General features: G+C 44.2%; 1 protein-coding gene across 4 annotated transcripts in view; it reads left to right on the top strand.

Annotated features, from left to right (window-relative positions):
* The window catches only part of KCNH2 (potassium voltage-gated channel subfamily H member 2), a 316360-nt gene that overhangs the window by 240948 nt on the left and 58318 nt on the right, over positions 1-17094 (top strand). For all 4 annotated transcript variants that reach the window (XM_073582209.1, XM_073582210.1, XM_073582208.1 and 1 more), the window contains 2 exons: positions 12192-12614; positions 15421-15462. In XM_073582209.1, coding sequence (XP_073438310.1) covers positions 12192-12614; positions 15421-15462 — 465 coding nt within the window. The remainder of the gene's footprint in view (positions 1-12191; positions 12615-15420; positions 15463-17094) is intronic.

Here is a 17094-nt window from a genome sequence, read left to right as displayed (position 1 = left end):
CTCTTTATGCATCAAATGGCCAAGTTCTCCAAAAAATATGACATAGTTGTCATGGGAGATTTCAACTATCCAGACATTTGTTGGGAATCTCTCTCAGGCAAAACTAACAGGTCAAGGAAATTCTTATCCTCTCTTGCTGACAACTTTATCTTCCAAAAGGTAAGGGAGAAAACAAGGGGAACTGCTACCTTGGATCTAATCCTTATAAACAGGGAGGAAATGGTTGAGGAGGTAAAAGTGGCTGGGACCCTAGGAGGTAGTGACCATGCTATTTTAGAATTTTGGATAACTAGAGGCGGAAGACCTGTGAAGACTCAGACGTCAAGGTTAGATTTCAGAAAGGCAGATTTTAAGGGATTCAGAAAGAGAATTGGAGGGATCCAATGGCTGGATATCCTAAAAGACAAAAATGTCCAGGAGGGATGGGAAATCTTGAAAAATGAAATTCTCAAAGCACAGTTGTTAACAATTCCGAAAAGAGGGAAGAATAGGAAGCATTTAAGGAAAGCAGGATGGATGAACACAGAACTTAAGCACATGCTAAAAAGGAAGAAAAAAATGTTTATAAAATGGAAAGAGGGAGGCATATCTAAAGAAGAATATAATGCTGTATGCAGAACCTGCAGGGCACAAATCAGATTAGCTAAAGCTGAAAATGAATTGAGGCTTGCAAGAGATGTCAAAAACAATAATAAAGGATTTTGGGGATATGTCAAAAGTAAAAGAAAAGTCAAAGATGCTATAGGATTTTTACAGGATGAAAATGATGAAATGGTAAGACAGGATGTTGAGAAGGCTGAACTTTTAAATTCCTATTTTGCATCTGTTTTCTCTCAGAAAGGAAATGTAACATCAACTGTTATTCACTGTCCTATTAAGGGAATAGAAGAATCCAGGATATCTATAAACAGAAAGATAGTGTGGAAACACTTAGCTAACCTAAATGAATTCAAGTCTCCAGGTCCAGATGAATTACACCCCAGAGTACTGAAGGAGATAGCAGAAGAAATTTTTGAACCCCTCTCCATAATCTTTGAAAATTCTTGGAGAACAGGAGAAGTGCCAGAAGACTGGAGAAGAGCAAATGTTGTTCCTATCTTCAAAAAGGGGAAGAAGGTGGACCCAGGCAACTATAGGCCGGTGAGTCTGACTTCTATACCAGGAAAGATCTTTGAACAAATTATTAAACAACATGTATGTCAATACCTGGATAAGAATGAAGTGATTAAACAGAGTCAGCATGGGTTTGTAACTAATAAGTCATGTCAGACTAACTTAATTTCCTTCTATGACGGTATCACTGATTGGGTGGATCAAGGAAATGCTGTAGATATAGTATATCTTGACTTCAGCAAAGCATTTGACAAAGTCTCTCATACAATCCTTATTGAAAAAATGACTAAGTATGGAATGGACAAGGCAACTGTTAGGTGGATTCATAACTGGCTTAGTGATCGGACCCAAAGAGTGGTCGTAAATGGCTGCACATCCAGTTGGAAGAATGTCTCAAGTGGGGTACCACAGGGCTCTGTCCTGGGCCCTGTATTGTTCAACATCTTTATCAACGATTTAGATGAAGGAATTGAGGGTAAACTGATTAAATTTGCTGATGACACAAAGCTAGGAGGGATAGCTAATACTAGAGAAGAGAGTGAGAGGATTCAAAAAGATTTAAATAAACTGGAGAAGTGGGCAGCAACTAACAGAATGGTTTTTAACAGGGAGAAATGCAAAGTACTACATCTGGGCAATAAAAATGAAAAAAGCATATATAGAATGGGAGGAATAGGGCTAAGTGACAGCACATGTGAAAAAGACTTGGGTATACTAATAGATCACAGACTGAATATGAGTCAACAGTGTGATGCAGCAGCAAAAAAGGCAAATGCAATTCTAGGATGTATTAACAGAAGCATACAGTCTAGATCACGTGAAGTCATTATTTCCCTCTACTCCTCTCTGGTCAGACCTCATCTGGAATATTGTGTCCAGTTTTGGGCACCACATTTTAAAAAAGACATCAACAAACTGGAGCAAGTTCAGAAAAGAGCGACCAGAATGGTGACCGGTCTGCAAACCCTGTCTTATGAGGAAAGGTTGCAGGATTTGGGAATGTTTAGTTTGCAAAAGAGAAGACTGAGAGGAGACTTAATAGCTGTCTACAAATATCTAAAGGGCTGTCACATTGTAGAAGGATCAACTTTATTCTCAATTGCACAAGGAAAGACTAGAAGCAATGGGATGAAACTGAATGGGAGGAGACACAGATTAGATATTAGAAAAAACTTTTTGACAGTTAGAGTGATCAATGAGTGGAACAGGCTGCCACGAGAAGTGGTGAGTTCTCCTTCAATGGAAGTCTTCAAACAGAGGCTGGACAGACATCTGACTGGGCTGATTTAGCGAATCCTGCTTTGAGCAGGGGGTTGGACCAGATGGCCCAGGAGGTCCCTTCCAACTCTACGATTCTATGATTCTATGATATTACACTGTAGGCCTGGATATTACACTGTAGGGCTGGATATTACACTGTAGGTCTGGATATTACACTGTAGGGCTGGATAATACACTGTAGGCCTGGATAATACACTGTAGGGCTGGATATTACACTGTAGGGCTGGATATTACACTGTAGGCCTGGATAATACACTGTAGGGCTGGATATTACACTGTAGGGCTGGATATTACACTGTAGGGCTGGATATTACACTGTAGGGCTGGATATTACACTGTAGGTCTGGATAATACACTGTAGGTCTGGATATTACACTGTAGGCCTGGATAATACACTGTAGGGCTGGATATTACACTGTAGGGCTGGATATTACACTGTAGGGCTGGATATTACACTGTAGGGCTGGATAATACACTGTAGGGCTGGATATTACACTGTAGGGCTGGATAATACACTGTAGGGCTGGATAATACACTGTAGGGCTGGATACTACACTGTAGGACTGGATATTACACTGTAGGGCTGGATATTACACTGTAGGGCTGGGTATTACACTGTAGGGCTGAATATTACACTGTAGGACTGGATATTACACTGTAGGGCTGGGTAATGCACTGTAGGGCTGGATATTGCACTGTAGGGCTGGATATTACACTGTAGGCCTGGATAATACACTGTAGGGCTGGATATTACACTGTAGGGCTGGATAATACACTGTAGGGCTGGATATTACACTGTAGGCCTGGATATTACACTGTAGGACTGGATATTACACTGTAGGGCTGGATAATACACTGTAGGGCTGGATATTGCACTGTAGGGCTGGATATTACACTGTAGGGCTGGATATTACACTGTAGGGCTGGATATTACACTGTAGGGCTGGATATTACACTGTAGGTCTGGATAATACACTGTAGGGCTGGATATTACACTGTAGGGCTGGATAATACACTGTAGGGCTGGATAATACACTGTAGACCTGGATAATACACTGTAGGGCTGGATAATACACTGTAGGCCTGGATAATACACTGTAGGGCTGGATAATACACTGTAGGGCTGGATAATACACTGTAGGCCTGGATAATACACTGTAGGGCTGGATATTACACTGTAGGGCTGGATAATACACTGTAGACCTGGATAATACACTGTAGGGCTGGATAATGCACTGTAGGGCTGGATATTACACTGTAGGGCTGGATAATACACTGTAGGGCTGGATATTACACTGTAGGGCTGGATAATACACTGTAGGGCTGGATATTACACTGTAGGCCTGGATAATACACTGTAGGGCTGGATATTACACTGTAGGTCTGGATAATACACTGTAGGGCTGGATAATACACTGTAGGGCTGCATATTACACTGTAGGGCTGGATATTACACTGTAGGGCTGGATATTGCACTGTAGGGCTGGATAATACACTGTAGGGCTGGATAATACACTGTAGGGCTGGATATTACACTGTAGGGCTGGATAATACACTGTAGGGCTGCATATTACACTGTAGGGCTGGATATTACACTGTAGGGCTGGATATTACACTGTAGGGCTGGATATTACACTGTAGGGCTGGATATTACACTGTAGGGCTGGATAATACACTGTAGGGCTGGATAATACACTGTAGGGCTGGATAATGCACTGTAGGGCTGGATATTACACTGTAGGGCTGGATAATACACTGTAGGGCTGGATATTACACTGTAGGGCTGGATAATACACTGTAGGGCTGGATATTACACTGTAGGGCTGGATAATAAACTGTGGGGCTGGATATTACACTGTAGGGCTGGATATTACACTGTAGGGCTGGATAATACACTGTAGAGCTGGATAATACACTGTAGGGCTGGATATTACACTGTAGGGCTGGATAATACACTGTAGGGCTGGATATTACACTGTGGGGCTGGATAATACACTGTGGAGCTGGATATTACACTGTAGGGCTGGATAATACACTGTAGACCTGGATAATACACTGTAGGGCTGGATAATGCACTGTAGGGCTGGATATTACACTGTAGGGCTGGATAATACACTGTAGGGCTGGATATTACACTGTAGGGCTGGATAATACACTGTAGGGCTGGATATTACACTGTAGGCCTGGATAATACACTGTAGGGCTGGATATTACACTGTAGGTCTGGATATTACACTGTAGGGCTGGATAATACACTGTAGGGCTGCATATTACTGTAGGGCTGGATATTACACTGTAGGGCTGGATATTGCACTGTAGGGCTGGATAATACACTGTAGGGCTGGATAATACACTGTAGGGCTGGATATTACACTGTAGGCCTGGATATTACACTGTAGGGCTGGATATTACACTGTAGGGCTGGATAATACACTGTAGGGCTGGATAATGCACTGTAGGGCTGGATATTACACTGTAGGGCTGGATAATACACTGTAGGGCTGGATAATACACTGTAGGGCTGGATATTACACTGTGGGGCTGGATAATACACTGTGGGGCTGGATATTACACTGTAGGGCTGGATATTACACTGTAGGGCTGGATAATACACTGTAGGGCTGGATATTACACTGTAGGGCTGGATAATACACTGTAGGGCTGGATATTACACTGTGGGGCTGGATAATACACTGTGGGGCTGGATATTACACTGTAGGGCTGGATAATACACTGTAGACCTGGATAATACACTGTAGGGCTGGATAATGCACTGTAGGGCTGGATATTACACTGTAGGGCTGGATAATACACTGTAGGGCTGGATATTACACTGTAGGGCTGGATAATACACTGTAGGGCTGGATATTACACTGTAGGCCTGGATAATACACTGTAGGGCTGGATATTACACTGTAGGTCTGGATATTACACTGTAGGGCTGGATAATACACTGTAGGGCTGCATATTACACTGTAGGGCTGGATATTACACTGTAGGGCTGGATATTGCACTGTAGGGCTGGATAATACACTGTAGGGCTGGATAATACACTGTAGGGCTGGATAATACACTGTAGGGCTGGATATTACACTGTAGGGCTGGATAATACACTGTAGGGCTGCATATTACACTGTAGGGCTGGATAATACACTGTAGGGCTGGATATTACACTGTAGGGCTGGATATTACACTGTAGGGCTGGATATTACACTGTAGGGCTGGATATTACACTGTAGGGCTGGATAATACACTGTAGGGCTGGATAATACACTGTAGGGCTGGATGATACACTGTGGGGCTGGATATTACACTGTGGGGCTGGATAATACACTGTGGGGCTGGATATTACACTGTAGGGCTGGATATTACACTGTAGGGCTGGATAATACACTGTAGAGCTGGATAATACACTGTAGGGCTGGATATTACACTGTAGGGCTGGATAATACACTGTGGGGCTGGATATTACACTGTGGGGCTGGATATTACACTGTGGGGCTGGATATTACACTGTAGGGCTGGATATTACACTGTAGGGCTGTATATTACACTGTAGGGCTGGATAATACACTGTAGGTCTGGATAATACACTGTAGGGCTGGATAATACACTGTAGGGCTGGATATTACACTGTAGGGCTGGATAATACACTGTAGGGCTGGATATTACACTGTAGGGCTGGATAATACACTGTAGAGCTGGATAATACACTGTAGGTCTGGATATTACACTGTAGGGCTGGATAATACACTGTAGGGCTGGATAATACACTGTAGATCTGGATATTACACTGTAGGGCTGGATAATACACTGTAGGGCTGGATAATACACTGTGGGGCTGGATATTACACTGTAGGGCTGGATATTACACTGTAGGGCTGGATAATACACTGTAGAGCTGGATAATACACTGTAGGGCTGGATATTACACTGTAGGGCTGGATATTACACTGTAGGGCTGGATAATACACTGTAGGGCTGGATAATACACTGTAGGTCTGGATAATACACTGTAGGGCTGGATAATACACTGTAGGGCTGGATAATACACTGTAGGGCTGGATATTACACTGTAGGGCTGGATATTACACTGTAGGGCTGGATAATACACTGTAGGTCTGGATAATACACTGTAGGGCTGGATATTACACTGTAGGGCTGGATAATACACTGTAGGGCTGGATAATACACTGTAGATCTGGATATTACACTGTAGGGCTGGATAATACACTGTAGGGCTGGATAATACACTGTAGGGCTGGATATTACACTGTAGGGCTGGATATTACACTGTAGGGCTGGATAATACACTGTAGAGCTGGATAATACACTGTAGGGCTGGATATTACACTGTAGGGCTGGATATTACACTGTAGGGCTGGATAATACACTGTAGGGCTGGATATTACACTGTAGGGCTGGATAATACACTGTAGGGCTGGATAATACACTGTAGGGCTGGATATTACACTGTAGGGCTGGATATTACACTGTAGGGCTGGATATTACACTGTAGGGCTGGATAATACACTGTAGGGCTGGATAATACACTGTAGGTCTGGATAATACACTGTAGGGCTGGATATTACACTGTAGGGCTGGATAATACACTGTAGGGCTGGATAATACACTGTAGATCTGGATATTACACTGTAGGGCTGGATAATACACTGTAGGGCTGGATAATACACTGTGGGGCTGGATATTACACTGTAGGGCTGGATATTACACTGTAGGGCTGGATAATACACTGTAGAGCTGGATAATACACTGTAGGGCTGGATATTACACTGTAGGGCTGGATATTACACTGTAGGGCTGGATAATACACTGTAGGGCTGGATAATACACTGTAGGGCTGGATAATACACTGTAGGGCTGGATAATACACTGTAGGGCTGGATATTACACTGTAGGGCTGGATAATACACTGTAGGTCTGGATAATACACTGTAGGGCTGGATATTACACTGTAGGGCTGGATATTACACTGTAGGGCTGGATATTACACTGTAGGGCTGGATAATACACTGTAGGGCTGGATAATACACTGTAGGTCTGGATAATACACTGTAGGTCTGGATAATACACTGTAGGGCTGGATATTACACTGTAGGGCTGGATATTACACTGTAGGGCTGGATAATACACTGTAGGGCTGGATAATACACTGTAGGGCTGGATATTACACTGTAGGGCTGGATATTACACTGTAGGGCTGGATAATACACTGTAGAGCTGGATATTACACTGTAGGGCTGGATAATACACTGTAGGGCTGGATAATACACTGTAGGGCTGGATATTACACTGTAGGGCTGGATATTACACTGTAGGGCTGGATAATACACTGTGGGGCTGGATAATACACTGTGGGGCTGGATATTACACTGTAGGGCTGGATATTACACTGTAGGTCTGGATATTACACTGTAGGGCTGGATATTACACTGTAGGGCTGGATATTACACTGTAGGGCTGGATAATACACTGTAGGGCTGGATAATACACTGTAGGGCTGGATATTACACTGTAGGGCTGGATAATACACTGTAGGGCTGGATATTACACTGTAGGGCTGGATATTACACTGTAGGCCTGGATATTACACTGTAGGGCTGGATATTACACTGTAGGGCTGGATAATACACTGTAGGGCTGGATATTACACTGTAGGGCTGGATATTACACTGTAGGCCTGGATAATACACTGTAGGGCTGGATATTGCACTGTAGGGCTGGATAATACACTGTAGGGCTGGATATTACACTGTAGGGCTGGATATTGCACTGTAGGGCTGGATATTACACTGTAGGGCTGGATATTACACTGTAGGGCTGGATAATACACTGTAGGGCTGGATATTACACTGTAGGTCTGGATATTACACTGTAGGGCTGGATAATACACTGTAGGGCTGGATATTACACTGTAGGGCTGGATATTACACTGTAGGGCTGGATAATACACTGTAGGGCTGGATATTACACTGTAGGGCTGGATAATACACTGTAGGGCTGGATAATACACTGTAGGGCTGGATATTACACTGTAGGGCTGGATAATACACTGTAGGGCTGGATATTACACTGTAGGGCTGGATAATACACTGTAGAGCTGGATAATACACTGTAGGGCTGGATATTACACTGTAGGGCTGGATATTACACTGTAGGGCTGGATAATACACTGTAGGGCTGGATAATACACTGTAGGGCTGGATATTACACTGTAGGGCTGGATAATACACTGTAGGGCTGGATAATACACTGTAGGGCTGGATAATACACTGTAGGGCTGGATATTGCACTGTAGGGCTGGATATTACACTGTAGGGCTGGATAATACACTGTAGAGCTGGATAATACACTGTAGGGCTGGATATTACACTGTAGGGCTGGATATTACACTGTAGGGCTGGATAATACACTGTAGGGCTGGATAATACACTGTAGGGCTGGATAATACACTGTAGGGCTGGATAATACACTGTAGGGCTGGATAATACACTGTAGGGCTGGATATTACACTGTAGGGCTGGATAATACACTGTAGGGCTGGATATTGCACTGTAGGGCTGGATATTACACTGTAGGGCTGGATAATACACTGTAGAGCTGGATAATACACTGTAGGGCTGGATATTACACTGTAGGGCTGGATATTACACTGTAGGGCTGGATAATACACTGTAGGGCTGCATATTACACTGTAGGGCTGGATAATACACTGTAGGGCTGGATAATACACTGTAGGGCTGGATATTACACTGTAGGGCTGGATATTGCACTGTAGGGCTGGATATTACACTGTAGGGCTGGATATTACACTGTAGGGCTGGATAATACACTGTAGGGCTGGATATTACACTGTAGGTCTGGATATTACACTGTAGGGCTGGATAATACACTGTAGGGCTGGATATTACACTGTAGGGCTGGATATTACACTGTAGGGCTGGATAATACACTGTAGGGCTGGATATTACACTGTAGGGCTGGATAATACACTGTAGGGCTGGATAATACACTGTAGGGCTGGATATTACACTGTAGGGCTGGATAATACACTGTAGGGCTGGATATTACACTGTAGGGCTGGATAATACACTGTAGAGCTGGATAATACACTGTAGGGCTGGATATTACACTGTAGGGCTGGATAATACACTGTAGGGCTGGATAATACACTGTAGGGCTGGATATTACACTGTAGGGCTGGATAATACACTGTAGGGCTGGATATTGCACTGTAGGGCTGGATATTACACTGTAGGGCTGGATAATACACTGTAGAGCTGGATAATACACTGTAGGGCTGGATATTACACTGTAGGGCTGGATATTACACTGTAGGGCTGGATAATACACTGTAGGGCTGGATAATACACTGTAGGGCTGGATATTACACTGTAGGGCTGGATAATACACTGTAGGGCTGGATAATACACTGTAGGGCTGGATATTACACTGTAGGGCTGGATAATACACTGTAGGGCTGGATATTGCACTGTAGGGCTGGATATTACACTGTAGGGCTGGATAATACACTGTAGAGCTGGATAATACACTGTAGGGCTGGATATTACACTGTAGGGCTGGATATTACACTGTAGGGCTGGATAATACACTGTAGGGCTGCATATTACACTGTAGGGCTGGATAATACACTGTAGGGCTGGATAATACACTGTAGGGCTGGATATTACACTGTAGGGCTGGATAATACACGGCAGGGCTTGATATAACACAGGAGGGATGAATAATAAAGGGGAGGGTCGTCTAATAGAGGGGGAGATAATATGGTAGAGGTGCAGATAATGCAGGAGAACAGTGGATAATACAGTGGAGGGGCACATACAGTCGAGGGGCATATAATATAGGAGGGGGCGGGTAATAGAGGAGAGGCATGAATAATAAAGACGAGAGTCGCATAATAGAAGGGGGATAGTACTAGAGAGAGGCAAATAATACAGGTGGAGGGGCAGATAATACAGGGGAGGTTGCGGATTATATAGGGGAGGGGAAAATAATACAGGGGAGGGGCGGATAATACAGGGGAGGTTGCGGATTATATAGGGGAGGGGAAAATAATACAGGGGAGGGGCGGATAATACAAGAGGGTGATGGATAATACTGGATGGGGCGGATAATACAGGAGGGTTCCAGTAAAGAAGTAGGAGTCAGTATATTAGGGGGGCAGATAATATAGAAGCGGTGAGACAAGACAGGAATAAGGATCAGACCGCACATATCCTAGTGGGGGGCCAAGTATCTGACTGTAGATGGATGGTCCAGGGATGGAGATGGTTATGGCAACCACCGGCTGATATGAGGCAGAGCATTAAGGAACCTGTAAATATCCTGGAGGCAGCGGGAGAATGCGAGGCCCGGACTGATTCATGGCGCTTCCAGATTTTTGGTCAATAGGGAGGCAGCGCAAAGGGAACAATATTAACCCTTTGCGTCTTCCCAGTAAACCTATCCTAGCACTGGTTACCACTGGTCTGTAGACTTTTCTGTCTATTGTCTTCCTTCCCATCAGTAGTCATCAGGAGGGATTCAATCCTCATCATCCAGTCCATGTGATTCGGGACATGTGTGAATTACAATAGTTGATCAGCGGTGCACCGAACTTGTTTTATCTTCAGATCCAATTCATGAAAAGTATCTAATATTAATGAGTGACCACCCTGGAAGTGCATGTAAAGGCGGCCATACTAGTTGTCTCCTGTCCATCCTGAAAGGTGACATCTCAATGAAATATTCTTAAAGGGACTGTCTATGATTGCTAATAATGGCCTGCTTATTTCTGGGGCTTCTAGAGGATCAGGGCTGTGTCCTCCATCAGGGAGGAAGTAGCTAACTACTCCTCCTAATTGGATTTCACTGGAAATGGAATATGATTACATGGAAGATGGTGCGACTAGTTTCAATCACTCCATTGCTGCTCCCCTATTCTGCATATATTTGGGATTTATCCTATGACATTATGTAGGGTGATGAGGGTCATGGTGTCCGCGTCCTGCGCTGTTGTTTAACCTTCCTCCTGACATCACCTTCCTGGATGTGATTTGCAGGGTCGGTAGCTATGAGCCGCGGGCCCCTTCCTTGTGTGTGTGTGTGTGTATATACATATATATATTATATATATATATATATATATATAGCCATGAATGTCAGCGCCGTACATCTTCACAGATCTGTGCGGAAAGCTTCCCGTAACTTCACACAACTGGAGAGCATCATTTTTGTCCACTTTGAATAAGCAATTTTGCTGACCAGTCGCATATATAAAGATGTGGGGCTCCATAAAATAGGGTCACCCTCTAGCTGTGGTTTATGCTTACACCATCACAGGTCACAAGGACGCTGAGATTCTTTGACCTCCCACGGTACCAGGTCATTGTGTTTTCTGTATCAGATGTGTCCGTAAAGGAATGGTCAAGATTGTCTTCCAAACAGCGCCACTCTTGTCCACAGATTGTGTGTGATATTGCAGCTCAGCTGACGTAACCCATGGGCAGTTGTGGAGCTGTGTTTGGTAGACAGCCAATGTGTTTTTCTAACCCCTTTCATTCTGATTACTGGATGAGGTGGTCTTCAATTTCTTAGTTTTGCATTTCCATACAGCTAAGGGTCTTTGCCTTCGGCTTGAAGAACACGTTGTCTTGTTGGGCTCATATGTTGATGGTTTTGGCAATGGTCTTTTTATTATTTTCTTCGCCGTTTGACAATCATTGACCACATCATGCATAGACGATATTTTATGTATGACTTCTTCTATCACACAGGTCCTGTCGTTAGGAGCCGATGTCCTTCCCGAATACAAACTACAAGCTCCTCGTATCCACAAATGGACAATTCTCCACTATAGTCCCTTTAAGGCCGTCTGGGACTGGCTCATCCTCCTGCTCGTCATCTATACTGCCATCTTCACGCCATATTCAGCCGCCTTCCTTTTGAACGACCAAGAGGAGCAGAAGGAAAACTGTGGCTACTCCTGCAACCCGCTCAGTGTGGTGGACTTGATGGTTGACATCATGTTCATTATCGATATCCTCATCAACTTCCGCACCACCTACGTCAACACCAATGAAGAAGTGGTCAGCCACCCAGGCAAGATTGCCATACACTACTTCAAAGGCTGGTTCCTCATTGACATGGTGGCTGCCATTCCTTTTGATCTTCTGATTTTTGGCTCCGGCTCCGAGGAGGTAAGTTGGACCTACTTTTGCGATATGTTATGTTGTCACTGGCTGCCACCACGCTCCACCCTTTTCTTCTTGGCCGTGAGATATGTTGTTTGTGACATGATACATATTAAGACATAGTCTGAAAAGGTGAGGGACTCTCCTCGGGAATTTATGTCCAGACACAGGTTCCTATAGATATGATGGTCAGGGCTCCACATACTTTTTGTCATATTGTGTACAATTTATAGCATATGAAGTAGACGGTGGTGGGCTTTGCATGTGTACATGTGTGTGTTTGTGCCTGATTGTGTGTTTTGTATGCTATCCAAATGTGTTCACACAATAAGGAATGATCATGCACCTTCTGGACAATGTGACGGTTTTCAGCCACTGACCACCTGGCTGTTTTTTGTTTTTTTTTTACCTCCCTCCTATCCACTGACTTTCTGCCACTCTGCTCTTGCTTCATTTCTGTTTGGTCCACCTTCTCAGGAGGTGTTGGACATGTATGTGCGAACCATAAATTCACTGCCTCCACTCGATATGTCAAGTCTCGTATTGTCTCACCACTTACATGAAGAAAACGGGGGTCCATGTTGTCATTGGAAGCCATGGTAGATCATGTCAGATGGACTTGCTCCTACAGAACTGACAAGCTTTTCATTAATGTTAACTTTTGTGTGGAGGAAACTGAAACATTATTTCAGATTTCCTTGAGGTTTAGGCAACCAAAGGTCAAGGACCTCTGTAAAGTTTAAGGTTCTTCTACACTATAGAAATTAGGATGGTCACAATTAATGCGAATTTGATGTCCTCCTTCACGCCAAACCTGAGGGTGCTCACCATTAGTAAAGATCTGAGGACATCCTTCATTCCAAATCTGAGGGTGGTCACCAATAATAAAGATTTGAGGACTTCCTTCACTCCAAAACCGAGGGTGCCTTCACTTCAAAACCGAGCGTGGTCACCAATAATAACAATCTGAGGACTTCCTTCACTCCAAAACCGAGGGTGGTCACCAATAATAACGATCTGAGGACTTCCTTCACTTCAAAACTGAGGTTTGTTACCAATAATAAATATCTAAAGACTTCCTTCACTCCAAAACTTAAGGTGGTCATCATTAATATAAAGCTGAGGACCTCCTTCACTTCAAAACTGACAGCAGACACTATTAATAATGATCTGAGGGTCTTATGGTCACTACTAATAAAGATCTGACAAGTGTTTTCAATCCAAAACTAAGAGTGTTCAACATTAATATAAGTGAGGACGTCCTTCATGCCAAAACTTGTTGTGGTCACCATTAATAATGATCTAGGCACTCTTCCTTACTCCACAACTAAATGTTATCATCATTAGAAAAGGTTTGAAGACTTCTTTCAATCCAAAACAGAGGGTGATAACCATTAACATAGGTTTGAGGACCATTTTCACTCCAAAACTGTAGAATATGTGTCTTCTGAGCGATAGGTGGTGGTCTCAGAACCTGAATCTCCCAAAATGTATAGGATTTTTCAGCGGCTATCACTTATTAAAAAACATGTTACGCATGTTACAGTTTACCTCCTTTACTCCAAAACTGAGGGTTATCACCATTAATAGAGATTTTGGAGCTGCCTTAGCTTCAAAACCGAGGATTGTCACTGTTGATGTAGCTTTCGCGATGTCCTTCACTCCAAAATTATTGATTGAAGGTCTTCCTTCTGCCCAAAACGAAGACATCTTTAGTCTCTAAATCTGATGTGTGTACTATCCAATTTTGGGTGTACCAGGTTCTCCATCAAATTAGGTTTTTGTTTAATCAAAGAAGCTGATAGCCTATCTTTATTGTTTGCTTTCCATTAGCCAAAAGATAAGAATTTTTGAGTAGTCACCATCAATGTGAGGTATCCCCTCAATCCAAATCTGGAGTTCTGCAATTCTCTTTTAATCTCAAGAGTTTCTTGATAAAAATGACTTGGACCCTGAAGCCCCCGTCACACATAACGATGTCCCAGCGATCCCACCAACGATCCGACATGGATGGGATCGCTGGGACATCGTTAGGCTGATCGCTGGTGAGTTGTCACATAGACAGCCCCAGCGATCAGGACCAGCGACGCTGGACGCTGGTTTCTAATGTAAACGTCGGGTATCCAGGAGCCGCGGCTCCTGGATACCCGACGTTTACATTAGAAACCAGCGTCGCTGATGGCTGGTCTATCGCTGCCACACCAGCGATAGAAAAACGGCCCAGGCCGCTCGAACACGATCAGTGATAACCGGCAGGGGGCCGGTCGCTGATCCCCGTCACACACAGCGATCTCGCTGGCGAGATCACTGATGTGTCACAAAATCAGCGATCTCGCTAGCGAGATCGCAGTGTGTGACGGGACATTTAGTGATCAGCTGAAATCTATGAAAGAACCTGGCAACAAGTGCTCAATTCTACTATAGCACCCCCGCAGGTGAAGTGACATATTACACAGTTGACTTGGCCATTGATATAAGTACCAAGTGCTCCACAGAAGCAAAGGATGATTTTTGTCGCCAATTTAGTCTGGCTCCTGAATGAGAGGACCCTCACTATAAATTTCCTTTAACATGACAGACGCTACAACTTTTTTTTTTGTACTATTATGTTGCTGAAATACATTGAAGGATGTACATAACATAAGGAGATACGTCATCTACCCTGAGATTCCCTTTGGTTGCCTAATAAGACGTAATTGCATCCTTAGTGTAAGACCCCAAAACTATCAAAAATGATGAATATTGTTAGTGGAGGGGAGGTCTGGGTGCCAAGAAGGCAAGAAACTGAATAAGAAAATGTTTTTCTTTCAAGTTGATGAAGAGGATCGAAGAAAGTCCAAAGAGCCGAAAAGAGGTAAAGTAACTCTGTGGTGTGGTGCAATGCAAGCAGCTGTACTATAGAGTGTGCCGTATACTCAACAGTGTGTGTGCCGTATACTCAACAGTGTTTGTGCCGTATACTCTGCTGTGTGTGTGCCGTATACTCTGCTGTGTGTGTGCCGTATACTCTGCTGTGTGTGTGCCGTATACTCAACTGTGTGTGTGCCGTAAACTCTGCTGTGTGTGTGCCGTATACTCTGCTGTGTGTGTGCCGTATACTCTGCTGTGTGTGTGCCGTATACTCTGCTGTGTGTGTGCCGTATACTCTGCTGTGTGTGTGCCGTATACTCTGCTGTGTGTGTGCCGTACACTCTGCTGTGTGTGTGCCGTATACTCAACTGTGTGTGTGCCGTAAACTCTGCTGTGTGTGTGCCGTATACTCTACTGTGTGTGTGCCGTATACTCTGCTGTGTGTGTGCCGTATACTCTGCTGTGTGTGTGCCGTATACTCTGCTGTGTGTGTGCCGTATACTCTTCTGTGTGTGTGCCGTATACTCTGCTGTGTGTGTGCCGTATACTCTACTGTGTGTGTGCCGTATACTCTACTGTGTGTGTGCCGTATACTCTACTGTGTGTGTGCCGTATACTCTACTGTGTGTGTGCCGTATACTCTACTGTGTGTGCCGTATACTGTACTGTGTGTGTGCCGTATACTCTACTGTGTGTGTGCCGTATACTCTACTGTGTGTGTGCCGTATACTCTACTGTGTGTGTACCGTACTGTGTGTGTGCCATATACTGTACTGTGTGCGCCGTATACTGTATGTGTGTGCCGTGTACCATGTGTGTGTGCCAAATACTGTACTGTGTCCTGTATACTCTGCTGTGTGTGTGCCGTATACTCTACTTTGTGTGTACCGTGTACCGTACTGTGTGTGCGCCGTGTACCGTACTGTGTGTGTGCCGTATACTCTACTGTGTGTGTGCCGTGTACCGTACTGTGTGTGCGCCGTGTACCGTACTGTGTGTGTGCCGTATACTCTACTGTGTGTGTGCCGTGTACCGTACTGTGTGTGCGCCGTGTACCGTACTTTGTGTGTGCCGTATACTCTACTGTGTGTGTGCCGTATACTCTACTGTGTGTGTGCCGTATACTCTACTGTGTGTGTGCCGTATACTCTACTGTGTGTGTGCCGTATACTCTACTGTGTGTGTGCCGTATACTCTACTGTGTGTGCGCCGTATACTCTACTGTGTGTGCGCCGTATACTGTACTGTGTGCGCCGTATACTGTATGTGTGTGTGCCAAATACTGTACTGTGTCCTGTATACTCTACTGTGTGTGTGCTATCTACTGTACTGTGTGTGCCGTATACTGTGTGTGCCTTATACTGTACAGTATACGGCACACATAGTACAGTAGATAGCTAGTTCCGTCTGAAGGATCCAAGTGTGGTTGATAGTCGGACTTGTTGGGGCAGGGAATTCCAGAGGATGGGGGATATTCGGGAGACGTCTTGGAGGCGGTTGGGTGAGGAGCGAATAAGTGTGGAGGAGAGAAGGAGGTCTTGGGAGGACCGGAGATTACGTGAGGGAAGGTATCGGGAGATTAGTTCAGAGATATATGGCGGAGACAGGTTATAGATGGCCTTGTAGGTCAGTATTA

Source organism: Dendrobates tinctorius, unplaced genomic scaffold, assembly GCF_039654945.1.
Source record: "Dendrobates tinctorius isolate UK_male_01 unplaced genomic scaffold, ASM3965494v1 ptg000070l, whole genome shotgun sequence".
NCBI classification, from domain to species: Eukaryota; Metazoa; Chordata; class Amphibia; order Anura; family Dendrobatidae; genus Dendrobates; species Dendrobates tinctorius.
This window is presented reverse-complemented; position numbering and strand designations above follow the sequence as displayed.